This window comes from Hippopotamus amphibius, chromosome 7 (assembly GCF_030028045.1).
Source record: "Hippopotamus amphibius kiboko isolate mHipAmp2 chromosome 7, mHipAmp2.hap2, whole genome shotgun sequence".
Taxonomy (NCBI): Eukaryota; Metazoa; Chordata; class Mammalia; order Artiodactyla; family Hippopotamidae; genus Hippopotamus; species Hippopotamus amphibius.
The window spans coordinates 4159462-4185415 of record NC_080192.1 but is presented as its reverse complement, the minus strand read 5'-3'; the positions used below and the strand labels follow the sequence as shown (position 1 = coordinate 4185415).

General features: G+C 54.7%; 1 protein-coding gene and 1 non-coding gene across 4 annotated transcripts in view; one reads left to right on the top strand and one right to left on the bottom strand.

Moving 5' to 3' along the window:
- The window catches only part of FBLN1 (fibulin 1), an 81662-nt gene that overhangs the window by 10181 nt on the left and 45527 nt on the right, over nucleotides 1-25954 (top strand). For 2 of the 3 annotated variants that reach the window (XM_057741948.1, XM_057741950.1), the window contains exons 2-8: nucleotides 4179-4284; nucleotides 11193-11328; nucleotides 13444-13615; nucleotides 18998-19057; nucleotides 20376-20477; nucleotides 21143-21280; nucleotides 22428-22565. In XM_057741948.1, coding sequence (XP_057597931.1) covers nucleotides 4179-4284; nucleotides 11193-11328; nucleotides 13444-13615; nucleotides 18998-19057; nucleotides 20376-20477; nucleotides 21143-21280; nucleotides 22428-22565 — 852 coding nt within the window. The remainder of the gene's footprint in view (nucleotides 1-4178; nucleotides 4285-11192; nucleotides 11329-13443; nucleotides 13616-18997; nucleotides 19058-20375; nucleotides 20478-21142; nucleotides 21281-22427; nucleotides 22566-25954) is intronic. The other variant, XM_057741949.1, reaches the window with a different exon arrangement.
- TRNAW-CCA (transfer RNA tryptophan (anticodon CCA)) lies at nucleotides 8521-8593 on the bottom strand. Its single transcript has one exon. It is a non-coding gene; the product is annotated as a tRNA-Trp (tRNA).

The following is a 25954-nucleotide window of genomic DNA, read 5'->3' as shown; positions in this document are numbered from 1 at the left end:
ATACAGTTTACCAGATTAATGCTCTTTACCGGTATTCAGATCAGTGCATGAAAACAGCATCCATTGAAAACGGCAAGCGGCTTACTCGGCAGAATATACAATTCCTTTCCTATTGAAGGATGCTACAAAATGGTACATAAACACTCAATTTTTAAAATGCATTTTTAAAAATACACATACAATGTAAGCTGTTATAGATAGAAGCGACGTACCATAAGGTCCAACTGTATAGCACAGAAAACTGTATTCAGTATCCTATGTTAAACCATACCGGAAAAGAATTTATTAAAAAAGAATGTATATATATGTATAACTGAGTCACTTTACTGTACAGCAGAAATTAGCACAACATGGTAAATCAACTATACTTCAATTTAAAAAATTTAAATAAAAATAGGCATAATAGCAATTGACCATTTCAACCATTTTTACATGCACAGCTCGGTGGCATTAAGTACATTCACGTTTGTTGTGCAACTATCACCACCATCATCTCCAGAACGTTTCACCTCCCCAGATGGAAACTCCATCGCCATTAAACACGGACTCCCCCAGCCCCTGGCACCCGCCATTCTACTTTCTGTCTCTGTGGATTTGACTGTCCTCAGGACCTCATATACGTGGCATTTTACAGTCCTTTTGTTTGTCCTTTGGGGACTGGTTTATTTCACTTAGTATAATGTCAACAATAACAATTTAAAAGAAGGTTTTCGTTAATACTGGGCGCCCAGCTCCCCAAAACAACCATCATGGGAAAGTTACTTCCCCAAAGTAGTTTGAACCCGGGGATGCGTACATAACCGTTGTTCTACAGCACGTAGGAAAGATAAACAATGGCCCACAGAACCAGACTGTCGTACTCAGCGTGGTTTCAGTAGACTAGCCAAGTTGGGATCTTTAAATCTGAAGACAAGATTGACAGATAAAGATGCTCAGCCCAGAGCTGTTTGTTCCCATAGTGACATATCAGAAGTGACGTAGATGCCCAGAGAAGGGAATGGGTTGGACGATGCTACTTCTGCTCGACAGTGGATGGCACGACAGTGTGATGGCATGCGCCTGGCACGGTGGCATAGAAAGGAATTTAAGGGGGTGAGAGGCGGTGAATGGAAGGGCCGTCTCTGCGGGGAGCCTCACGCGTCGGGCTGTCACAGTGAGGATGGTGGTGTCCTGTCTGCTCTGACCTCTGCCGCGTCAGCGTCCAGCCTGGCCGTGGGCACCCCGTGGCCCCACTCATGGGCGGTGCAGGAATTTCCCCTTGTCTGAGAGGGTGCCTCCCGCCCGGGGTAGGGTGTGCTGACCCCGGCCGCTGGGAGCTGCAGCTTTATGGCTGCTTGGAGCACTCCAGGGACATTCCAAGTTTCTGGATTGAGCGAAGGATGTCACATTTTATGGTCCTGCTGAGAATAAGGTTCAAAGTGCTCAAGGCTCCCCAGTGGGAATCGTTTCCAGATGTCTCTACAGCTCGGGGCACAAAGCTCGCCCCCTGCTGAGCCGCTGCGGGAGTCTGAGCTTCACCTGTGCTCGCTTTTCTCAGAGTTGAGGGGGGCTTAGGGGCGGGCACGCCTCCCTGGGCCGTTCTGCACCCCAGGACGGGGCCGTGGTCCCCCCATTCCTCACGGGCAACAGCAAGTAAGTTCCCTTTGCTCCTTTCACGTGTAATCCAGCCCATTTGCTGGGAGCTCACTGTGTGCTCGGGGCTTTGTAAGCTTTATCCATCTCCTTGGCCATCTGCGAAGGTATCATGAGCCCCGTTTTGCCATCAAGGAAGCTGTGGCCCAGAGAGATGAAATGTCCTGTCCAGGGTCGCAGAGCAAGGAGACGCTGGCGCTGGGATTGGAGCCCAAGCCTGTTTGGCTTCAAAGCTGACACTTCCTACTCACCCCTGTAGCTGCCGAGGGCCGGCTCTGGGCTGAGGTCTGAGCACGAGAGGGAGGCCCAGCTCTGCGTGGGTGGGAGGGCGAGGCAGACGGATGTTGTAATGGCGCGTTTGCTCAGGCCGGGCTGGTGGGCGGGGGTGGGGGTGGGGCTGCAGGAGGTGGGGAGAGACTGGATGGGGGGTGGGCCAGGGCTGGAGGGCTGTGGGAGCCACCAGGCGGGAGACCATGGGCGGAAGAGCTGAGCGGGCCCCGCTGGGGTGGGGGTGAAGGGGGACAGCACAGGGGACGTGGCCTCGGTGTCAGGCCACGTGCCCGGGTCTCAGTCATCCTGGGGGTGAACCACAGGCCGTGTCTTATCTGTGACAGGTCAGGTCCTGCATTTCCTGAAAGCTTTTCTTAGAATCAGTTGGAACAAGAATGAAGGAATGAATGATGGGAGCCTTGGAGGTCACCCCGGTGACCATGAGGCTCTCCCTCGGGAGGGACCTCGCCATTTTTGCTGGGAAGCTGGTGACGCCAATTTTATCTGAGCCCCAGCCCCCGGCGACCCCCTCCCCCCATTCACCAAACGACCTTGCTGGGGAGTGTGGAGGGGCACAGCTGAGGCTGGGAGGGGCCGAGGAGCTGGGTGGCAGTGGACCGGGAGCCTCTGCTCTGGGGTGGACCCTCCCCCTCAACCAAACCACCTCGGCTCCCTCTGCCAGCCGGGGAGCCCGAGGGCGTGAGGATGGGGCAGGCGCGCCTTCTGCTGAGACCTCCCGGGAGCCTGGGGGTGGGCACACGGCCGAGCTTGTCCCTGTCGGCCCTTCCTCCTCCTGGTTCAAGAAATAGTCGGCCCGGCCCCGGCTCCTCACCCAGGCGCGGGCTGCCCCCGTCGGGGTCTTCCCGGAGGCGAGCCCAGAGGGCTCCAGGGCACCGTGTTCCAGGCGCGGCTCGTCGGCAGAGGTGGCCGCGGGCAGGTCGTCACAGCGGGCGTTTCTGGCCGCGTCGGCCTTGCGCTGAGCCCTGGAGGGACCCTCTCTTCCGGGGCCACCCTGAGGGCCAGGCCCTGGAAGAGTAATGAGCTCACGTAGAACACCCACCGCCCTTGGTGCCAGGAGATGCGGCCAGGCTGGCGGCGTTCACCCCGTGGGGTGCGGGAATGCCAGCCGTGAGAAACTGTGGTGTTTCTTAAAGCCCAGTTTTGAAATGTCCTGCTGAGAGGGGACCTGCCCGGGGGCAGAGGCTGCCGCCGCGAATGCCCCCTCCTGGCTGCGGGAGGAACTGTCGCTGGGGGCGCCTTGGTACCCGGCGGCTCCCCCCTTGGGGCATGGTGGAGTCCTCTCCTTCCTGTGAGCCGAGGGGCCCGCCGGGGCAGCAGCCGGGCTGGGGGCTGGAGGGCGTGGGTGCCCCAGCTGCTGGACCCACCAGAGCCCTTCATCCTTCCTTTTTGTGAACAAAGAGGTGACCTGTGACAAGGCAAGGGCGGAGCCCAATCGCGCCCGTTTCCTGCCCTGGACAGTGAGGACGGATGCTCCCCTAGCAGGTGGCTCTAACGACTCGGTGAGGAGACAAGAGGGGGTCCCAGAAGCGCTGGCTCCTTTCTTCTCCCTGGAGCCGGCTGGCTGCACTTGAGGCCCCACGTTTCCGTTTCCTCCTCTGTGCTCTGCTCCTGCTGTACCTCCTCCCTGGTGTCCGCTCCCCACTCTCGAGAGAAGCCTTCTTTGGTTGTCGCGGTTTGGGGGGCACCTCCAGGCCTCCCCCATTCTGCACGGTTCGTCTTTAGTGAGACAGACCATCTCTGACCCCATAGGAGTGGGGTCGGTTGTGTCCTGGATACCCAGACCGCTGGGCTGGACGGCAGCGCCGTCACGCCTCAGTCAGTAGCACCTGTCGTTCTTTCCTCTGGACTGTGAAGGCAGGGACCTCGCTGTCCGGGCAGGTCCCCGTCTGAGCTTCCGGCATCTGGCCGGAGCAGGGATCCGGGTCCTGAGCTGCAGCCCCATCAGAATTGGTTTGGGAAGGTAGGAGCTGAGGTTTCAGGCCTTTCTGCAAGGAGCGAGGTGTGTGCTCCCAGCCCGCGACCCAGCGGAGTTTTCAGTGTGAGTTTATCTAGTGACTGACGGACGGACCGGATGTGCCGCGGCCCTTTCAGCCCCGACCTGGTGCTGTCGAGGAGACCTAAGGAAGCGGCGTCCAGAGGGTGTGGCTGGGAGGGGGGCGCCCTCAGCCACCGAGGGAGGCTGCCCTCTAAGGGGGCCTCGGGCGGCCTGTGGCGAGTCACCTGTCGCCAGTCACCCCGTTCTCTTCCCTGCTCAGCAGGCGCAGACGTCCCCATGGCGGCTTGCTGTGCAGACGGACATCAGATGGCCACTCAGCACAGGGACTGCTCACTGCCGTACGCCTCGGAATCCAAGGAATGCAGGTACGTTTGCCAGTGGCCACTGTTGTCCCAGAGTGGTGTCCTTCTAGACAAAAGCAGGGGAGGAGGGGACAGTGGGGTGCCACGCCCCCTGGGAGAGGCTGGGCACCGGAGCCAGGCTGCAGGAGGTGCGCTGGGCCGGTGACCCCGCCTCCGTCCTCTGAGCTCCCACGGGCCTTGTACGGGACTCCGCTTACCCTCCCCATGCCGCCCTGGCACCCTGGCACTGTCGGGGCATCCCGACACCTCAGCGGGCTGCAGGCAAGAAGATCTGGGTTTGCAGCCCTCGCTGCCACAGCTGGGTACTGTGGCCAAGTCACCCACAAAGGGGGCGGTTGTTGGGGGCAGATGAGGTTGTGTGACTGGAAGTACTTTGCAAACAAAAGCATGGGCCACCTTCAGGCCCTGAAAACATAGACGAGCCAATCCCAGAGCAAAAGCTCTGCCAGGCCGTTGTCCACTTTATACAGGAGCCAACATCTGGATCAACTATTTTTATTCTTCTCTTCCTAAACTGACTCAAGCTCCCTCAAAGTTCTGGGAGAATGTAAGCTTAGAATAAATGATAAAGATATGTAATGTTGCTCTCACCGTAAAAATAATAGCAAGCCTTTATGAAGCACCGACTCTGTGCTGGGCATTTGCAGCCCTTCATCTCATTTAACCCTGTTACTGATCCCATTTTACAGATGAGGAAACTGAGCTTTCCCCAGTGTGCACAGCTGGTAGGTGATGGTGTTAGGACATGAACCCAGGTCTGCTTGCCTGGGGAGCAGAGGTTGGGGAGGCAAGGGTATGATCGCTTTCCATAGCTTGTCACCCGTTCATTTTCTCTGCCTCTAATCCGAGTCTAAGCTGCTTTGACGCTTGGAGCTGTGGGATGCTGGGTGGAGAGCTGCCACGGAAAGAATGTGCAGGGAGGCTCGTCTGCCTCCCTCTGGAGTTTTGCATTTGTGTTGGCTTTGAGCAGAGGCTGCTGCCTGCCAGCAGTGACGGAGGATGTAAATCTCAACCTAGGAAATTCTTGAAAAGTCGAAAGCATTATAGACCAAACAAAGGAAGAGAAGACAGGGCACTCGGACTGTTTGAATGGACTGGGAGATCACGCCGTTAGGATTTACGGCGCGTCTGATGAGTGAGTGAGGGCGGAGATCTTGGCTCCCGCAAGTGGCTTTGAGCTAGAAACGTCAGAGGGCGGCTGGCAGTTCCGGAGCGAAGCTGGGCGGTGAGCGCCAAGTGTTCTGTTTACAGACTGGGCTCAGAGAGGCGGCTGGGCCTTGGGGACCCACCGGGCTGGCTTTCAGGCTGTGTGCCCTGAGCCAGCTTGGAGCCTCAGTTTCCCCAGATGTAAACGGAGGACAGCGATGGCTTCCTTTCAGGGTTGTGAAAATGACCGAGGGAAGGGAAGTGGCAGGGACCACCGGGGCAGGCAGTGGGGGAGTGTGTGTCTGCTCGGGCCACCAGCACAGATACCTCTGCCCGGGTGGCTTAAACCACAGACATTTACTGTCTCACCGTCTGGCGGACAGAAGTCTGAGATCAAGGTGTCGACAGGGCCGATTCCTCCTGAGGCCTCTCTCCTGGCCTGGGAATGCCACCTTCTCCCCGTGTCCTCACGTGGTCTCCCCTCTGTGTGTCTGTGTCCTGATCTCTTATAAGGACACCAGGCAGGTTGCATTAGGACCACGCTAATGACCATTTAACCTTCATTACCTCTTTAAAGACTCGATCTCCAAATAAGTCACATTTGGAAGCCCTGGGGTTAGAACTTCAACACAGAATTGTGTGTGGGGGAGGGGAGATACAAGTCAGCCCCAAACAAGGAGGCTGTTTGTAAATCAGAGGCTTACAAAGTGAGGCATCAGTCAGCTGACCCCTCAGCGGACAGAAGGAGGAACTGAGGTCAGAGACTCCGTGGCTTCTGGGCCCTACTTGTGAGTCTGGATTTCAGTCACAACTGGATTACTGACTTCTGCTCACCAATGTCTTGGCTGAGTTTTGGAGTTATCTTGAATCCCCAGTGGTTTCCGGACTCTATAGAAACTGCTTTCTCAGCCACGCACCACACGTATTCGTGTTAAGATCTACCCTTTTTTTCTTGCGAATTACGTTTTATTCGGCGGACTTTCTGAGGACTTCAAGCCTGGGACACAGCAGGGAAAGTGTTCTGAGGAGGCAAGGTGGGAGCCAGGATATATAGGAGTCTTTGCGACGGAAGACCGGATAGAACATCAGCAGACTGTAGTTCACGATCTGCGTGTTGGGCGGGGGCAGATTTCAGACCCGCATTAAGCGATTTTCTGGATGTGAGCCGTATCCCCTGAATGGCCGAGAAGGACTGTCCTCTCTTGGTGGCACATGGGGCTGCACGTCCAGGCTCCCCCGACACCTGACGTGTGTCTGGTGGGGTTCACTCACTTCATCACGTGGGACCTGACGGAGCTCTGGCTGGATAGCGCGCGTTTCCATATGACACGGTCCTCGAGACGTATTCGACGCGCAGGACACCGAGGCCCAGGGAGGCCAGTTGACTTGTCCCTGAACTCGCGGGCAGGGGCCGCATCTGTGTGCGAGGCCTCTTAGTGAGTTAGCCGCTGAGCTGCTGGGCTCTGACCACACCCCTGCCCTGTTGCCCCAGGTGCTGCCAGCTGCCCCCCTAGCCTGCCCTGTACCCTTTCCTCTTTGTCAGTTAATACCGGGGTCTGAGCCCCACACGGTCTGCAGAGGTCAAAGGCCCAGCCAGGGGTCTTGGGCTCAAAGTAAGATGCAGCTCATCTACAAACACAGCTGAGGACTTCCCTGGTGGCGCAGTGGTTAAGAATCCTCCTGCCGATGCAAGGGACACGGATTCAGTCCCTGGTCCAGGAAGATCCCACATGCCGCAGAGCAGCTAAGCCCGTGCGTCACAACTACTGAACCCACGTGCTGCAACTACCGAAATTCATGTGCCTGGAGCCCATGCTCTGCAACAAGAGAAGCCACTGCGGTGAGAAGCCCGCGCGCCACAACCAAGAGTAGCCCCTGCTCGCCGCACCTAGAGAAAGCCCGTGCACAGCAACGAAGACCCAACGCAGCCAAAAACAAGCAAACAAAGAAACCAAAGCACAACTGCGTTTTAATTCCAGACGCAGCACTGGGTGCCACCACAGGGGACGCTCAGGAGAACAAGACCCCCCACCCAGCCGTCCGTGCTTTCCTTGCCCAGTGGACGGGGACAGCACGTGACAGATGACTCTGAGCCCCGAGTCCGAGCCGCGGTGCCAGGATGAGGGGGCGGCGTTGCTGACAGCAGGGATTTGCTGTGAAGCTCAGCGTTCTCGTTCTTAATGGAGGCGGAGAAGGCAGAGAGCAGGTCAGAAATCAAATCGGGTTTAAGGGAGTCCTGTTACTGGTAACAGTGAACAGATACAAGAACCAGACCACCGGCCACTTGGTAACAATAGTTCTGGTATCTTTCTTCTTCTTTCGAAGTGGCGTTCTGCCGGGCTCGCCCGTTTTGAGTTTTCATTCATTCGGCAAATGTTGATTGATCCTTGGTGCTGTTCTGAGCTCAGGGCGAGGAGAATGGGACCACGTAGGCGGGCGCGCCCCGGGCCGAGCCTCCTGGGCAGAGTCGAGGGTGGAAGGCACAAGGGTCCTGCTGGGCCCAAGAAGCCCGGGGTCGGCGCCCCTGGCAGGTGAGGGGGCCGGCCCCTCTCCACACACGCGGGCTCCAGCCGGGCACATTCGGCCTCCGCCTGAGCCTCTGACACGTGGCACCTTTGGGGGCGATCAGGAGACGGCAGCTGACGTTTGTTTCCTCAGTCCTCGCGTCACTGCGCATTCCGGCCTCAGCTAAGGGCCAACCTGCCTTCGGACCCACACGTAAATTCTCCTAAAACCTTGGGTTGAATTAAGCCCGTGAGTCTCTCAGAGGAATCTGGATGCACACGGAGCGAACACCTAAAGCAGGTCCTGAGCTGATGTTTTTCAGTCCGCCAGTCACTCTCTGATCCCCTTCGTTTATTTATTTCACAAGCTGTATTGAGGGCATTCTGGACGAGATGGAGATAAGTCAGTGAACAAAATGGGCAAAATCTCTTCTGCGGGGGATACAGATGATGACCTAGTAAAGTCTATGGTTTGCAAGAAGGTATGGGGTGTCTTGGGAAAGGAAAACCTTCTTTTTAGTTTATTTTATTTTAGTTTGTTTATTTTTTTAAATTATTTGGCCACACCACGTGGCATGTGGGATCTTAGTTCCCTGGCCAGGGATTGAACTTGGGCCCCCTGCATTGGAAGCACGGAGTCTTAACCACTGAACCACCAGGGAAATCGCAGGTTTACAATTTTATTTTTTTATTTTTTTTGGCTGCATTGGGTCTTTGTTGCTGTGAGCAGGCTTTTGCTAGTTGTGGCGAGTGGGGGCTACTCTTTGTTGCGGTGCGTGGGCTTCTCATTGTGGTGGCTTTTCTTGTTTTGAAGCATGAACTCTAGGCATGCAGGCTTCAGTAATTGTGCGGCATGGGCTCAGTACTTGTGGCTTGCAGGTTCAGTTGCTCCAAGGCATGTGGGATCTTCCCAGACCAGGGATCGAACCCATGTCCCCTGCATCGGCAGGCAGATTCTTAACCACTGTGCCGCCAGGGAAGTCCGTACAACTTTAGATAGAGCTGTCTGGGGATGCCTCGCTGAGAACAGACGTCTGAGCCAGGATCTGAAGGAGGTGGGCCAGCCAGCCGGGTGAACGCGAGATGGCTTGTCCAAGTGCAAGGGCAGCAAGGGAGAGCATCCCCCCGGGGGGCCCAGCATCAGCCCAACCCCACCAGGGCAGAGCTTAGTAACTGCTGCCCCAGGAACCCCCTGGCTGTGGAAGGCTGAGCTTCCCCACCAGACCATCCCTTTCCCCGTCCCTGAATCCTGTGCGCAGGTCTGGCACCCAGTAGGGCCGTGACCAAATGTTTTAAAAATCGCAATAAAATGTACATAACACAGATTGTACCATCGTAACCATGTTTAAGTGTACAGTTCAGTAGATTCATTCACATCACTCTAGCACCATCACCACCATCCATCTCCGGAAGTTTTTCATCTTCCCGCTGAAACTCTGTACCCACAAAACAAGAGCTCCCCGTTACCCCTCCCCCAGCCCACCCCGTCTGTTTTCCGTCTTGGTGGATGTGACTCCTCTGGGTGCCTCGTGTAAGTGGGATCACAGTATGTGTCCTTTTGCGTCTGGCCCACGTCACTGAGCTTACTGTCCTCAGGATTTGTCCGTGTTGTTACACGTGTCAGGGTTTCCTGCCTCGCTGAGGCTGAACCCAGCTCCGTCGTGTGCACGGACCACATCGCGTTCATCTGTTCCTCGATGGGCACTTGGGTTGCTGCCATCTTTTGGAGATGATGAATCACGCTGCCGTGAACATGGGTGTGCACATATCTGTTTGAGTCACTGCTTCCGATTCTTTGGGGTTTACACACAGAAGTGGGGTGGCTGGGTTCCGTGGTCATTCTATTTATAATTTTTGGAGGAACTGCCACAGGGCACCATTTCACTTTCCCACCCGCAGCGCGTGAGGGGGTCCCGTTTTCCCAGCACTTGTTTTCTGTTCAGCCAGTAGATATTGTTGAGTGATTGGCTGGGTGGATGCATATCTGCTTGCTCTCCCTGACCATGTCGTGAAACGCCTGTCATTTGCAAATCCGCTGAGAGCATGAGTGGATGTGTGGTAGCAGGGTACAGGCATAGCTCATTTCATTGTGCTTCGAAGGTTGCGTTTTTTTACAAATTGAAGGTTTGTGGCAACTCCGTGTTGTCCGATGACGGTTAGCCTTTTCTAGCAGTGAAGATTTTGTATTAAGGTTCATATTGCTTTTTTAGACATGATCTTATTGCACACTTAATGGACGATAGTGCAGTGTGAACGTAACTTTTATGTGCACCGAGAAACCAAAAAATGCATGTGACTCACTTGATTGTGGTTGCCTGAGACCAGACCTGCAGTGTCTCTGAGGTCTGTGTACACGAATCCATCCAGGAGCCCACGGACAGTTCTGGAAGTGCACAGGAAGCCGGGTGCAGAGCTCTGGCTCCATAGGGTAGAGGCCGGGGGAGGTCCGGCTGGGGGCTGAGGCAGCCTGGCTGGCAGCTCAGGGAGCCCGGCGGGGCCCCGCCGTCCCTGGACCAGCGCAGGTCCGGTGGCTCCCCCTGCCGCTGCTGGCTTTGGCCAGAGCCAGGGTTATCTGGGGTCTGCTGGGAGCCACACGTGGTCACACACCTTCTGCTCCCTTACCTGCTTCCCCTCACCGCCTGGAGCGGTGTCTGAGGGACCAAGTCTGGCAGGTGAAGGTCCTCCTGTCGACACAAGGCTTTGTGCCCGTGTGTCCTCGGGCTTCCGAGGACCTTCTTCCCTGAGCCCCCAACCGGGTGGGAGACGTGGATGCCCTAGCCTGCTGTCACTGTTGCCACCGTCCCTCACTCCGTGGCCTTGGGCAGGCTGCTCCACCTCTCCAGAGCTGTTTCCTCTGATTCTGGAAACTGGGGATGCGTGTTGGGAAGAATTCAACTAGATAAAGGATGAGAGGGTCTGACCCAGAGTCAGCAATCAGCTGTTTTTGTGTTTTAAATAGATGGGAACATTTTGTGGGTGAGGCTCAGAGAGGTGAACTGGGGTTCTGGTCACGCAACCAGGTCTCCCGACTCCACTCCCAGACACCACCCTGCATTCAGTCTTTCTCATTAAACACTGCTGAGCACCTTCTGCATGCAGGTGTTCTGTGTGTCTGTGGAGGGGACGGGGAAGGGGGGACACCCAAAGATGAGAGAGCTCCCATGCCCGAGGGGCTACTGCTCCTAGGCCCTGAGTACCACCTGGCGGCCTCCCCCGCTCCCCCCCAGAGCCGTTGGCCCAGCCTGCCCCCTCTGCCCACAGGATGGTCCAGGAGCAGTGCTGCCACAGCCACCTGGAGGAGCTGCACTGCGCCACGGGCATCAACCTGGCCAACGAGCAGGACAGCTGCACCGCGCCGCACGGTGGCAACACCAGCCTCGAGGCCATGTTCGTGAAGGTGAGGACCTGGGCCCCTCCCAGCTCAGCAGCCCCTTCTCCAGCCAGAGGCCTGGGGCGCTTTCCTCCCTGCACCCCCGACCTCAGATGCCTTCCCTCATGAGCAGCAGGGTGTGCCCAGCCCAGTGGGGAGGAGGGACCACTCACGTCTCCCCACGCCCTCCAGTTGATTCAGTAAACCCTGGACAACACTCCGGGCCCCGTTCAACACTGGGGAAACAGGGAGGGAGGGACCCAGCCTTGCCATGAAGACTGCCAGTCCCGGGCTTCAGACAGGAAGCCAGAGGTCAGAGCAGTGGTTATCTGGGCTCAGGGCCTTCTGAACCCTCTTCTTAATTTCAGGTGGGCATTCCTACCCCACCCCGGAGGCCCTTGACCTTCTCTGCCCTCCCAAACTCATCAGAGTTCAGAATGGGCCCCCACCAATGCCTCTGACAACTCATGACCTCCATAACTGCCCTAGAAGAGAAGCCTGAGGTTCAGAGAGGCCCATACTGCAAAGTGGCTTCTCAGCAGGGGTCCTTTCAGGACCAGCACGGAAGGGGTCTGATGAGGCAGAGCTAGGAGTGTGGTCCATCAGGCCCAGGGGGAACCCTGCCCGGAAGGTCAGCTATGAATGGGTGATGTCATTCATCCTGGGACTCCAAGTCCAGGCCGAGTCCCTCAGGGCCTCCATCACTGTAGAAGGGCCTGCATCTTTGCATGGATGTGGAGAAGTTTCTGAGAGCGTTCCCAGGTCTGAAAACTGCAAATAAACTAGGCTGTCCCTCCGTCACCGCTGACTGAGGGAGGAAAACAGCCCGCCCAGAAGGAGCTCAAGTTTGGAAAGTTAATGAACCTGGTCACTTGGGTTTGTGTTGGAGGTGCCAGGTGACGGAAATGAATTCCCTGGAAGAAAGATGCCCTGTCCCCAGTTAGGAAGGCCATGAAGTCATTTCAAGGAGCAAGAATTGGAACGACGTCTGGATTCTGGGAGGGGGTGTGTGGGCTCCTTTCTGGGGATTCTCGTTTCACACAGATCCGGACGTGGAGGGAAATTCCATGTAGAGGAGTTGGGGGTCCAGAGCCCCTCTGCCCATGCTCAGCCTTTGTGGGCTTTCTTGGGAGGAGGCTTCTGGTGTGAGAGAGCTGGGTGGGGCAAGGGTGGGGGGGGTCTGGTCAAGGGGGCCTGAGAGCCAGGACCTTACGTGTTCAGTGACTGCCTCCCAGGAAGGGCTGGGGCTCTGCAGACGCCGTCTGCCCAGCAGACACTCCGCCTGTGTCCCCAGACTTGAGAGAAAGGCATGGAACGTTCTAACGGGAGTGGAAACAGATCGCTTTGGCAGATGAGTGATTCGTGTTTCCAGGAAGGATGACTCATGACCTAAACGGTGGAGGAGGCAGCTGAGGCTCCCGCTCTATCTGGCAGCAGAGGCTGTAGGATGAGCAGGACGGGACACCTGTCAACCTCCACGGAACCCAAGCAAAGCCACCCCTCCCCCACTCCCGCTATGGACCTTTTGGAAAGTTCTGTGCTTTTCTTAGAATGAGAAGGGCTGCAATGGGGCCAGGGTGAATGTTGTCCCTAGGATTCAGGTGTGGCTTTTGGGAACACTGGGGTCCAGGTGACAGGCAGCAGCTCTGTCCCTCCCTTGATGACCAGCCTTGAGGTTCCCTTCCTGCGGTCCAAACCACCCTCACTTGGGATGGGGAGAAGAGACAAGATGCATATTCATCCTTCCAGGTGTGGTAGGGAAATCTCAGACCACACAGAAGACGTGGACCCTTAGGGAGCTCATGTGTGAGCCCCAGAGGGCCCTCTCCGAGCCCCCTCTTCCTGGAGGTGGAAGCTGGGCCGGCAGGGATATTGGGGGGCAGTCAGGTGTCATGGAGCATGTGCTGGGATAAGGCCCTTTAAGGTTCCTTTCAAAATCAGGACCTGCGAGATTTGGGGGGGCAGCAGGGCTTGGGCTCGGCTTTCTTGCCTATTTCCTGCCCGCACGTCGAAGAGGCAGCCGCGTCAGGCACGTGTCATCACCGTTCAGGGGGAATTAACATGGGAGGCTAAGTGGTTCGTGGGGGTCCGCTGTGTCGTGTGTCTGGCTTCTCCATCCGGAGTTTCCACCTGTGTTTGCAGAGGTGCTGCCACTGCTGCCTGCTGGGAAGGGCGGCCCAAGCCCAGGGCCAGAGCTGCGAGTACAGCCTCATGGTCGGCTACCAGTGCGGGCTGGTCTTCCGGGCGTGCTGCGTCAAGGGCCAGGAGAGTGCAGACTTTGCCCCGGGGGACGTTGGGGACCTTCAAGAAGCAGGTAATTCCCCCCTTTCTTTTCTTGGGCAGTGCAATGAGTCAAGATCATCCAGAGAAACAGAACCAATAGGACTTGGAGAGAGAGAGAGAGAGAGAGGGAGGGAGATTTTAAGGAATTGGCTCACACCATTGTGGAGGCTGCCAGGTTTGAAATCTGCAGGGTGGGCTCACAGGCCAGAGACCCAGGGGAGAGCTGATGTTGCAGCTTGAGTCTGAAGGTCGTCTGCTAGCAGAGTTCCTTCTTGCTCTGGGGAGGTCAGTCTTTCTCTTAAGGCCTTCACCTGATTGGATGAGACCCACCCACATGATGGAGAGCAGTCTGCTTTACGCAAAGTCTGCAGACTTAAATGGCAGTTTCATCTAAAAATATCATCACGGCCATATCCAGACTAGTGCTGGACCAAATATGTGGGTACTGTGGCCCAACCAAGGTGGCACATAAAATTGACCCTCACAGGTGGTGTGGGCATCACATTTCCCATGGCCTTAACTCACCACAGACCGGTTCTAGTTGTCAGAGCAGTTTCACGTTTGTCACTGTCCTGGAGTGAAACAGAGAGCTTGGGATCTGGGATCTGACATATCTGTGTTGGTGTCACTGTCCTGAAAGGTATTTGGGCCAAACGGATTTATCTAGGCCTCAGTTCCCTCATCTGTGAAATGGGGATAATTAGAGTCCTACTTCCTCAGGTTGCTGGGATTAAATGGGAGACGGGGTGTAAAGTGTTTGGCATCACAGTTCGTCCCATCCCTCCAACCACCTTGGGCAGTGTGGGTGGCTGGCGCTGCTCTCGTTTCACAGATGAGGACCTGGCGCTCAAGATCCTGTGGTCTGGGGACTTCTGTGGCAGTCCAGTGGTTAAGACTTCACCGTCCAATGTGGGGGGTGCAGGTTCGATCCCTGGTCGGGGAGCTAAGATCCCACACGCCTTGGGACCAAAAAACCAAGACGTAAAACAGACTCAACAGTGTAACAAATTCAGTAAAGACTTTAAAAATGGTCCACATCAAAAAAAATCTAAAAAAATCAGAATTGTTAAACAACAGATCATGGGGCTGACACACGGAGGAGGGAGAGGACTGTCCTTCCGACGCCCGCCAGCACCCTCTCTCCATCAGGAGCTGATGATGGGTGGACGAGAGGCTGGGGGACCACTCGTGAACAGCAGGCTGTGAGCATTCTGACGCTGGGTGTTTGTTCAGCAGCAGGGCGGGTGACCCCAGGAGCAGCCTTAAGAGCGCTCCCAGCTGTGTCCAGCAGTTCCATCTCCACCCTCCGTTTGTCCGAAGCCGCATGAATCCTGAAGCCTCGGAGCAGGTTCAGTTCCGTGTTCAGGAAACTTCTCGGATGTGTAATCATCTCTTCCACTTATGCAATGGTTTCCTGTGCCATGATGGAAGGAGCCCTGGAAAATTTCAGCGTCTGCTCCGCCCCAGGCTTGCTGTGTGACTGGGATCTTTGCCTTCTCGCAGAGCCCCGTCCGCCCCTCTGTTAAAAATGGGGAGGGGGGGAAGGGGCTCGGAAGGAAGAGCTCACAGACCAGTGGTCCCTAAGTCAGGCATCCATTCCTGTGGCTTCGGGGTCCTCGGTCAGACGACCAGTATTTCATTCTTTGTTTGGATTTCTCAAGTCCAGGGTCCCGCGGCTGCCGTGGGGCTGATGTCAGATATCTTAGTCATGAAGGGGATGGGAGCCGCATTCTGGCTCCCTCCTTGACTTCTGAAATCAGAGATGATGTTTTCACTTTAAATAAACCCAGATTCTTCACCCTGGTGGAGAATTTCTCCTGTGTCTCCAGGGAGGACTTTCGTTGATGTGCGTCTTGTTTCATGAATGTTCTCTCAGCTTTTCTGTGGCTCCAGCTCTCTTATTTCTCCCTCATCTTTTATCTGCTTCACTTCTTGCTCCAGATTTTCCTCAGTGTCTCTGTGAGGACTTCCTTGTGTTTCCTCCTCCCCCAGTCGCAGACCTGCCTTCCTCTCTTCCACTCACATGTATTGTGGGCCTACTGTGTGCTACCATGGGGCCAACATAGAAGGCCCACAGACCAGTGCTGGCCTAAGGCAAAATAAGTACAAAAATTGAGAGTAAGCTTTTAGGAACTTCTATAAGCATTTGGTAGAGTAACATGTCTGTTTAATCTAAATATAAAATTGGAACATATATGTTTGATTTCTTAAATTTGTTTTTCTAATACTCTGTATTATAAGTTGTCAAAGTATTGTTCCAAGATAGGGGAAAGAACCCCATTTCTTTGGAAAGAACTGTGCTAGAGCGTATCTTGGTTATGTCCATTCTACAGATTGAGAGACTGAGGCTGCGGAAGCTTAGATTCAAGATTCCTTTTCTAGCATTCCTTGCCAGGCTTGCTGGCTGCCAACGAATGCTGTGGAAATCTTGATGACCTCATCACCGGATGAGTGATAAATAGTTTCTCATGAGTCCTCCTGGTCTTGTTACCATGAGTCCTTTGGAGGATGGGGTCTGGACACCCTGGCCTGTGCCTGGCACGTGGCAGGGACTTGGGCTTTGCTGGGATGGAATGCACCAAGTGAATGAAGAAATTCATCAAACATTCTTTTTTTTCCCCTTTCTCTCTCTTTTTTATTAAACATTAGTTTCATTTTAAAAAGATCAATTAATTTATTTATTGGCTGCATTTGGGTCTTTGCTGCTGCCCACACGCTTTCTCTAGTTGTGGCGAGTGGGGGCTACTCTTTGCTGTGGTGCGTGGGCTTCTCATTGTGGTGGCTTCTCTTGTTGTGGAGCATGGGCTCTAGGCACTCGGGCTTCAGTAGTTGTGTCACGTGGGCTCAATAGTTGTGGCTCTCACAGGCTCAGTAGTTGTGGCACATGGGCTTAGTTCCTCTGAGGCATGTGGAATCTTTCTGGACTAGGGATCGAACCCACGTCCCCGGCATTGACAGGCGGATTCTTAACCACTGTGTCATCAGGGAAGCCCCTCTCTCTCTTTGTAATTGAAGTATAGTTGATTTATAATGTCGTGTTAATTTCTGCTGCACAGAAAAGTGATTCAGTTATACATATATATGTACATTCTTTTTCATATTCTTTTCCATTATGCTGTATCCCAGGATATGGAATACAGTTCCCTGTGCTCTACAGCAGGACCTTGTTGTGTATCTATCCTGTGTATAAAAGCTTACATCTGCTAACCCTAACCTCCCACTCCATCCCTCCCCCACCCCCCACCCCCCTGGCAACCACAAGTCTGTTCTCTATGTTCGTGAGTCTGTTTCTGTTTTGCAGATAAGTTTATTTGTGTCATATTTTAGATTCCATGTATAAGTGATATCATGTGGTGTTTGTCTTTCTTTTTCTGACTGACTTAAGATCATCTCTAGTTGCATCCAAGTTAAACATTCTGAACAAAGGTACTCACTCCCAGCCTCCTAACCTAGAGATGACTCACATCCTAAAGATCTTTTGCTTAGTTCCTCCCCAGCTGAAAAGTTCTTTGAATTATTTAGGGACCCTTACCATATTTTATAGCCCCTAAAAATAACACCTTATGCACAGTTAGTGTCTATAAATTATGTTGTATTGACGTTTACAGCAGAATTACTAATATGTGTCTTTTTACCGATGTCTGTTTCTCCACTGTGCGTGTATCGTGCGCTCACTGCAGGCATTTTAGGAGACACAGGAGGGTAGAAGGACGAGGAAAGCAACACGGAGATGAATACAGTTTCTGTTGGGTCACATTTCCTTCCAGTCTTTTTTCTGTCTCTCTTGGCTTCTCTCTTGTAGGCGTGGCTGTGCTGGGGACACCTTTGGCTTACGCGTTCCCACCCAGCGTTGTGATGTGATGGCTGTTGGACTGTGATTGAGTTGTGGTCACTGCCATCCCATCTTGTGCAGGGTCCTCGTCCGCAGAGGGCTTGGTTTGCAAGTATTCTGGGGGGTCCTGGGTCTGTCCACCCCAGTTGCAAGGACTAACGCATTTCTTCTATGCCAGAACCGCCGATGGAATAGCACCCTTTCAAATTAGGGCCCAGGCCCCCCACTGGGTCCCTCCCTATCCTGTTGGCCTCTGGAACCTTCTGTCGGGAGGAGGGGCCTTGTCTGAGCCGAGTGCTTGACCCTCAGAGCAGATGCTCAGATACCTTTGTTGAATGAATGGAGTGAGTGACTATTGATGACTGACACTAAATTGAGCTTTGAGGCAAAGTGTATAAAATAAGTGGATTCATTTCCTGGAGCTGCCGGAATAAAGCACCACGGTGGGGGGGGAGTGGGGTGGGGGGTGGAGCGGAGCTTAAAGGATAGAAATGTATCGTCTCGCAGCCTGGAGGCCAGATGCCCACCACCAGGTTGTCAGCAGCACTGGCTGCTTCTGAGGGCTCTGGGAGCACCTGCTCCTGGCTTCGCTCCCAGCTTCTGGGAGCGTCCGCTCTTCCTTGGCGTGCAGACGGCTGTCTTCTCCATGTGTCTTCACACCACTCTTCCTCTGCGCGCCCGCCACTGAGTCCACATCTTCCCTTTTTGTAAGAACACTCATCGTTGGATGAGGGCTCGCCCTAATGACCTCCTCTTAACTTCATTGTCTGCAGTGACCCTTCTCCAAAATAAGGTCACATTCGCAGGTACTGGGGTTAGGACTTCAACATCTTCTGCAGGGTGGGGCACAATGGTGGTTCAACCATTGTGCCATGGGTGGTTCAACCCATAACCATAAGCTTTTTTTTAAAAAAATATATTTATCTATTTATTTATTTTTGGCTGCACTGGGTCTTCGTTGCTGCACGTGGGCTTCCTCTAGTTGCAGTGAGCGGGGGCTACTCTTTGGTCCAGTGCACAGGCTACTCTTTGTTCTCATTGCGGCGGCTTCTCTTGTTGCGCAGCGCGGGCTCTAGGTGCAAGGGCTTCTGTAGTTGGGACTCGCGGGCTTTGTTGCTCTGCAGCGTGTGGGATCTTCCTGGACCACAGATCGAACCTGTGTCCCATGCATTGGCAGGCGGATTCTTAACCACTGCACCACCAGGGAAGTCCCGTAAGCTTTTACCAGGTGCGCAGCTTTTGGTTCGAAGGATAGGACTTAATTTCTAGTAGGGCCATGACTGGATCTACAGAAACGTTTGAGTGATGTGGACAGTGTACCCACGCTCAGCATGAAGTTGGCGACTACAGGCCCTTGTGCCAGTGCTGTTTCTGTTGTAATATATCTTTTAGAGATTTAGCTACATTTTATAAGTGTGGCTCTGTTTTTAAAAAGAATAAAATGAGTATTGAGCTGTTTATAAGATGTACAAACAGGCATTACTGCCTGATATTTACAAGAAGAGAAAATATTCGGAGTTTCCTTTGCATTAACGTGGGCACTGCATGTGGAGAAACGTGTCTTTGTCTCTTTCCCCTCAGCTAAGGTTTCTGAGATGGAGGAGGAACAAGAGGACCCCTACCTGAACGACCGCTGCCGAGGTGAGACTGGCACCTCCCCAGGGCCAGCTGGCCATTAAGGAGGCCCGAGGGAGAGTCGGTGCTGATCTCGCCGGGAGCCGGACCGCAGGCGTGGCTCGGGCTCACCCTGAAAGTGCCCTTTGGTTGGGAGTCAGCTTCAGTCTCTGTTGCCTGCGCTCTTGGGCTCCTTCCCTTCGTCTCCTCCTAGCTGGGGCCTGATGGGCTTGTAGAGAAGGGGCCGTGTGAGACGCTGGTGTGCAAAGCCCTCCCACCGCAGCCCACTGTGAGCAGTGACCCCCGAGGCTGGCAGCCACGGAGGGAGGGCGCGTGAGTGCTGCTTCACTTTGTGGCCTGACGCTCTAGCCGTACCATCTGTAGTATTCATTTGTCTCAGAAGAGAGAGGTTTGCACATTTAAAGTCAGCAGGGCCTTGCAGCTCTGTTTTCCACATGCTAGGACTTTATTTCTCTTTCTGGAACATTTCCACATGTCTGGACTGGTGGGTCTGCTCCCCAAGTCCATTCAATGGCTTTCTTGTGGTTGGGCTTTCATTAGGGAGCCAGTTTAACCACAAAATGATGTGGTCAGTGTACGGTGACAGTTGGCACAGAGGCCTGGGGTTGGGGGGAAAGGAGGGCACAGGGCCCCAGAAAGACCCGTGATCCTCTCTGGGGGGTGTGGGAGGGTCTTCCTGGGGGAGGGGAGGGGGTAGCCGGTTTGCAGTGGGTGAGGCTGGGTTAGCCAGGGAAGTGACATTGGCAGAGGGTTTGGGGCAGTAGGAGCGGAGACAGACACACCCCTGCAGCAGCTGGGCACTGGTGTGCCGTGGGGTGGGGTGCAGGGAGAGACGGAGAGGCTGGAGAAGTAGGCGGGGCCCTGCAGGCCCTGAGCAGCCCGTCAGAACTTTATGTCAAGGAATCTTTGCCTGGTGGAGGTTTGTGCCCGTGAGGTTTGCCCTTTGAACATCCTGCTGGCTGCCCTGCAAGAAGCGTGCTTGGAGGGGTGGTACCAGGGGTGCTCAGAGAGCCAGGCGAGCGGGTGGCTGGAGCTGAGGCAGTAGCAGTGGAAATGGGGTATCAGGGCCCTGCACGCCCCCAATCTGTCAGATCAGGCCTGGGACTTGAAACAGCAGCCCCGGGAGTGCCAGAGCCAGACCCTGGGGGTCTCCCGTGGGAAAGGGGGTGCTGTGAAGCCTGCAGTGGGCTCCAGCCTGGGGATCCTGCCTTTCTGCATCATTCCGCCCAGAGGGCACGTTCCCTGTCCCCGTCCAAACACCTGGAAAAAACCAAGCGGTGTCTGAGGTGTGTCTGGCCTCCGCTGACATTTGCTCTGATTCCAGGCGGCGGGCCCTGCAAGCAGCAGTGCCGAGACACAGGGGAGGATGTCGTCTGCTCGTGCTTTGTGGGCTACCAGCTGCTCTCCGACGGCGTCTCTTGCGAAGGTAAATGTGCCCCGGGCGACAGCGGGACCGCGGGTCACTGCTCTCGGGAGCCTCTGCCTCTGCTTGGCAGCCAGGCAGGGCACACTTTGCACAGCCCGGGGCCCTGTTCACAGGTGAAGAGCAGCCCGGCCCGGCTTTCCAGCGTGCCCTGCAGTTTGCAGCGCCTGGCTTCCGGCCGTGGCTCTCATTCACGAGAATGTGAACACCGCGTTGGGGAAAGGGGTTGGATTTGGGGTCTGACCGGGCTCTGAATCCAGCATCTGCAGAGTGGCCCTGGGCACGTCCCTCAGCCTCTCGTGGCCCCTCGTCTGTGAGATGGGGCCGATGGAGGGAGGCGAGAGCTCCAAACGGGGGTTCTCTAGGATCACGTGACTTCCGTTCAGGGCCTGGCACTTGCTGAGCAGATGCGTAGAAAGCGCAGTAGGGGGGAAATAGATCGGCAGGGGAGAGAACCGGTTGCTTTTGCTGGTGCTCTGACGGTGCGCGCCCAGGGCTCCGCTCGGGTGCACGGCCTGAGTACGCGCATGCGGGGCGGGGGGGGGGGGGGACTTGGTGGCCGCAGGGGTCGATCCCACAGTGCCTCCCGGCACGTTGCTTCCTTCTGATAAAGCGCGAGGCTCGGTTGTTCCTACTGGTTACTCCTGCGTTGCCTGTGTCTCTCCTAGATGTCAATGAATGTATCAAGGGCAGCCAGAACTGCCGGCCTGGAGAGTCTTGCATCAATACAGTAGGCTCTTTCCGCTGCCAGCGTGACAGCAGCTGTGGGACTGGCTATGAGCTCACAGAGAACAATGACTGCAAAGGTGGGACAAGCTCCGAGTCTCAAAGCCCCATCCCCCCAGGAGTAGATAAGATGCGATGGGAAAGTGGCACTGGGCTCCCCGGGGTCTGGGCTCCCTGTGGCTGCCTGGGGGGGCACCGGCCAACCCTGTTATTAGTGAAGATTTACCTCCCTTACCGTGACGCTGAGTTAATGACAGTGGAGGGTTTGGATTTCTGAGAAGGCTCAGAGCACGCTCATTTAAAAACAAGACCAGAGAAGAATATCAGGTGCTCACATGTGCTTTCTATCCGCCCCCCCCCGGCCCCAAAATTGTTTTTTTGCACAACAGCTGCCTTCCATCTGATTCCAGGCTTCCTTGAAGTTCAAAGCCTATTCCCTTCCGCTGTATAAAAAACATGACATTCTGGCTGCTGACTTTTCCCCGCCAAACCATAGATGTTATTTGGCAGATAACCCTTTGATGAGGCTCTGTTAGAACATAGTTTTCTGCTGAGGGTTTCCAGCCCTGCAGAACGACAAAACCACTTGTGTAAAAACGTCGGTTGAATTACGAGGGTAACTCAAAAGCACACCCTCCTGACGTCTGAGGGCCTTTGGCCGAGCTCAGTCCTCCCCGCCCCTGCAGACTCACTGGGCGGTGCGGACCTCAAGAGCCCAGGGGCCCAGCCAGCTGAGTATACACTTTTGAACATTTGACAGCCATGAACTTCAAGGGAAGGGCAACCAACACGTCCCATCACGACAGCCCCCGTTGTTAATATTTGGAATATTGTGAGGACTGCAGAATGAAAAAGTTTATAGGGACAGTGTTTATTGCTGCTAAGATCATCATTGCTTTAGAATCTAAATGAAACAGGCCTGAAATGAAAACAAAACCAAACCAAACCACGTATTGCCAGGAAAATGCCTGGGTTATTTATTATATAACAGAAAATTTGCATCATAAGAGCCTTGGGGGAAAAGTCAGAGTTTTAAGTCTTTGGAAACATGAGCACCGTTTGGCTAAGGCCCTTTTTGTATGTGACCTCCCTGTTGGAATGTTTTGGGTTATAGTCTGAGTAGTGAGCGTTTTAAAAAAAAAAAAAACTTTCTTGTGATTTTAAAGTGTTGTAAGATGCTTCTGGCAGGACTCTTGCTAACAATTTCCTTTTTTTATGATGTACCAGATATTGACGAGTGTGAGAGTGGTATTCATAACTGCCTCCCCGATTTTATCTGTCAGAATACTCTGGGATCCTTCCGCTGCAGACCCAAGCTACAGTGCAAGAGTGGCTTTATACAAGATGCTCTAGGCAACTGTATTGGTAAGACGCTGCCGCCAGGGCTAAGGGGTCCTCCAGGCGGGTGAACCGTCCAGTGATGGCCGTGTCTCTAGAATGTGGGACACTGCATAGTGTGTAGAACGGAGATCGGCAGGCTTTTTCTATAAAGGGCTGGATAACAAATCAGGTGGGCTTTGTGGGCGGGGCAGTCTCTGTGGCAACTCCTCTGCTCTGCGGTTGCAGCTGGAAAGCGGCCACGGGTGTGTGAACAAGTGGGCGGGGCTGTGTCCCAATAAAACTTTATTTACAAACAGAGGCGGCAGGCTGGGCTTGGCCCCAGGGCTATCGTTTAGCAGCCCCTGGTTTAGACGAAAGCACTTGAGTGTTGAAGTCAGAGACACCTGGTGTTGAACTGAGTCACCTTAGGTCGTTTACTTACTTCCTTGGAGCCACAACTTCCTCCTCTATAAAATGGGAAGAATCATCATTTCTGGCTCGTAGGCGTGAGGCAAGGATTAAACAGGGTGGTTGTGACGTGCCCCGTGTATTAAAAAGCTGTTTGAAAGATACTCTGTGTTAGGATTCGGATTCATAGAGACGGAGAGTAGAACGGTGGTTGCCGGGGGCCTGGGGGAGGAGGGGTGGGGAGCTGCGGCTTAACCGGTGGCATTCTGCTTCGGGTGATGACAAGTGCTGTGCATGGACGGTGCTGGCGGTCACAAACAGTGCGAATGTGCTCGATGCCACTCATCTGTAGGCTTCAGAATGGCAAAGATGGCAAAATTTTGTGTTGGTATCAGAGGAAGGTCAATGTGAATGAAAAAATCCCATGGAATTTAGTGAAAAGAGGAGGTCTGGGTGAGACTGCTTAAGTTGGAGAGGCCGTGTGGGGCGGGGACAAGGGCGGGAGTGCGGGCCAGAGTGACCTGGTCTGGAAACAGGAGGGGGCCCCTGCTCTCTGCTGCAGTCGCCCAGACCAGCCACCTGGCTGGATCGCTGTATGCTGTTGGCATTTGAGCCCAGATGTGCCGGCTGCCCTTGCCCTCTGCTCAGCAGAAGCTTCTGGGTCCTCCTTTGAGGTCAGAAAGTTGTTTCCCCTGATCTGAGCTGCCGGTGCCACTAGTCACAACCCACCCTTCCTGGGGCTGCCCCGTCGCCCCCTGGAACGGCTGGCACCGCCACGAGCAGGGGGCTGAGAATTTCTGTCTTATTCCTAGCTCACCCTCTTGCAGATAAATCTGTATCGATATTTGATTTGAAATGGTAGTTTGGACTGAAAGCCCTTTGCCGCTTTTGTTATCATCCCAGAACATCTAAAGACAGATAGACCATCAACCCCTTAGGACAGGGGCCTCCTCTGACACCAACCCCAGTCTTCGTTCCCAAAGCTCCCCTTTCACCGGGAGGCGTGTGAGCTGTGGGGGCCTCAGCGTGGCTGCGTCGGCCGCTTGCCAGCCTCCTGCCAGCGGGGCTGTCCTCACTCCCGGAAGGGGCTGACGGCTCTCCCAGGGCCAGCAGGGAGGAGGGGCCTGCCCAGACTTGCCACGCGCTCACAGGGGCTCCGCAGAGGATGGTGTCTGCTGGGGATGGAAACCCTGACTCATGGCAAAATCAGCCTGATTTCCACAAAGAGGGAACATTTGCAAGTCTCGACTTAGCCGTGGTCCCCCCGCCCGCTCCGCACCATTGAGGGAGTGCAGCAGGAGGAGGCGCCCGAGCAGGAGCCCGGGGCCCAGGACTGGCCACCGCCCCGCCCTCCACCCTGAACCTTGCAAACAAGTTCAGGAGTCTTTCTTTTTCAAAATTGTCTTTTTTATTTCACAAGTCATATCCATCTTTATTTACCACAAAGCAAGCCAAACCCAAGTACGGAAAGGGAAAGCTTCTCCCCTGCTTGGCGGTGTCTGTGTGCCCTAGACTTTTTGCTTTTTTATCAAAAATGGGATCAGACGGTTCTGCCACTTGGCTTTTTTAACCTGCTAATGTATTTTGACATCATTCTGTGTCACTACCTTTATGTCATCTTTTAAAAAAAATGACTGCATCGTCCAAAATAAATCTTTACAAGGAGAAAGTGTATCAGGATAGAAGGAGAGTGTCAGGATAGTTTCAGGGCAGGGGCAGTGCCCCCCCCCGCCCCCGCCCCGTGGGCATCCTGGGTCTTCTGTTTGCATACCTCCGTGGACGGCACCCTCACTCCCACAGGACAGTGTGACCTGTGGTGGGAAGCTCTGACCTCGTGTGTGGCCAGAACCGTTTTCCCGGGGCCCTGGGAGCCTGTCTGTTCCCCTCCGGCCATGCAATGGTCAGCCCTGTAGCTGCAGTGCTCCACCCAGGGGACCCGAGCACAGGGCGGGAGGGGGTCTTAGAGAGCGGGGGCCCCCTTCTCTGTTACAAAACATAGAATGTTCTAGGTCCTTGATGTTTGGTCACTGAGGCTCTTGCAATTATCACATCTTCTCCAGGTTTTCTTTCTTCTCCTTCTTCTAATTCCCTCCCCGGCCCATCTTCCTTTGTGCTTCAGTGAGGCTGAGAGAAGAGGCTGGTACAGGGCTTCCCACACGCTGATCCACTCCGGTCTCCCGGTGTTCATGGGTCCTGGGTTCTGTGGTCGTTGGGTTAAACAAAGTGAGCGAGGCCCTTGACAGCTGGGATCATCTGGGCTTTTCCCACATGAGCCCCTAAGAGGAGAGGTAGTACCGTGCGTTCCCACACTCCTCAGACCTTTTCTATTTATTTGTTCTGTTTGTTCGTGTTCCCGTTGATTCCTTCATCACTCATTGATCGCATGGTCCTTACCTTATGGAGCTCCCAGGCTGGGATGCTCCCCGCTCTTCGCGGAGCACGTGATGTCTTGCGGGACGCTGGTGTTCCACGGCCGGGTTTGGGAACTGTGGGTCTGATTGAAGCACGTCAGCCTTGGGGGAAGGCAGTGATGACCATTCTAAACGCTGCATGGATTCCTGACGCAGGGCCAAGCTTTTTCTGTGAAGGGCTAGAGAGTAAATACGGACTCCGCCGACCGTAGGGCGTCTGTCGCAGCCACGTGGAAGCAGCTGCAGACAGTACGTGAGAGTATGGGCCTGGCTGTGCGCCAGTAGAACTGAATTTACAGAAACAGGCAGCGGGCGGGATTTGGCCGGTGGGTTGTGGTTTGCCCACCCCAGCTTTAAGGGCTCTCGTCCTGGCCAGGAGGCGGGAGACCCTGGTTCTAGACCTGCGTGGGGCCCAGCTCCAGCCTTGGGCTCAGGGAGTTTCCTGTTTATAAAATGCAGATAATAATCCCGCCCTGGCTATCTTGCACGCTGGCTGTGGTGGTCGAGGGCAGCACTGGAGGTGAAGGCTTTTGTAAACTGTAAAGTGCTGCACCGTGAGACCTTCAGGACAGAAGCCAACGCCAGGGCGGGGAGGGAGTCGGGCTGGCCCTTTGT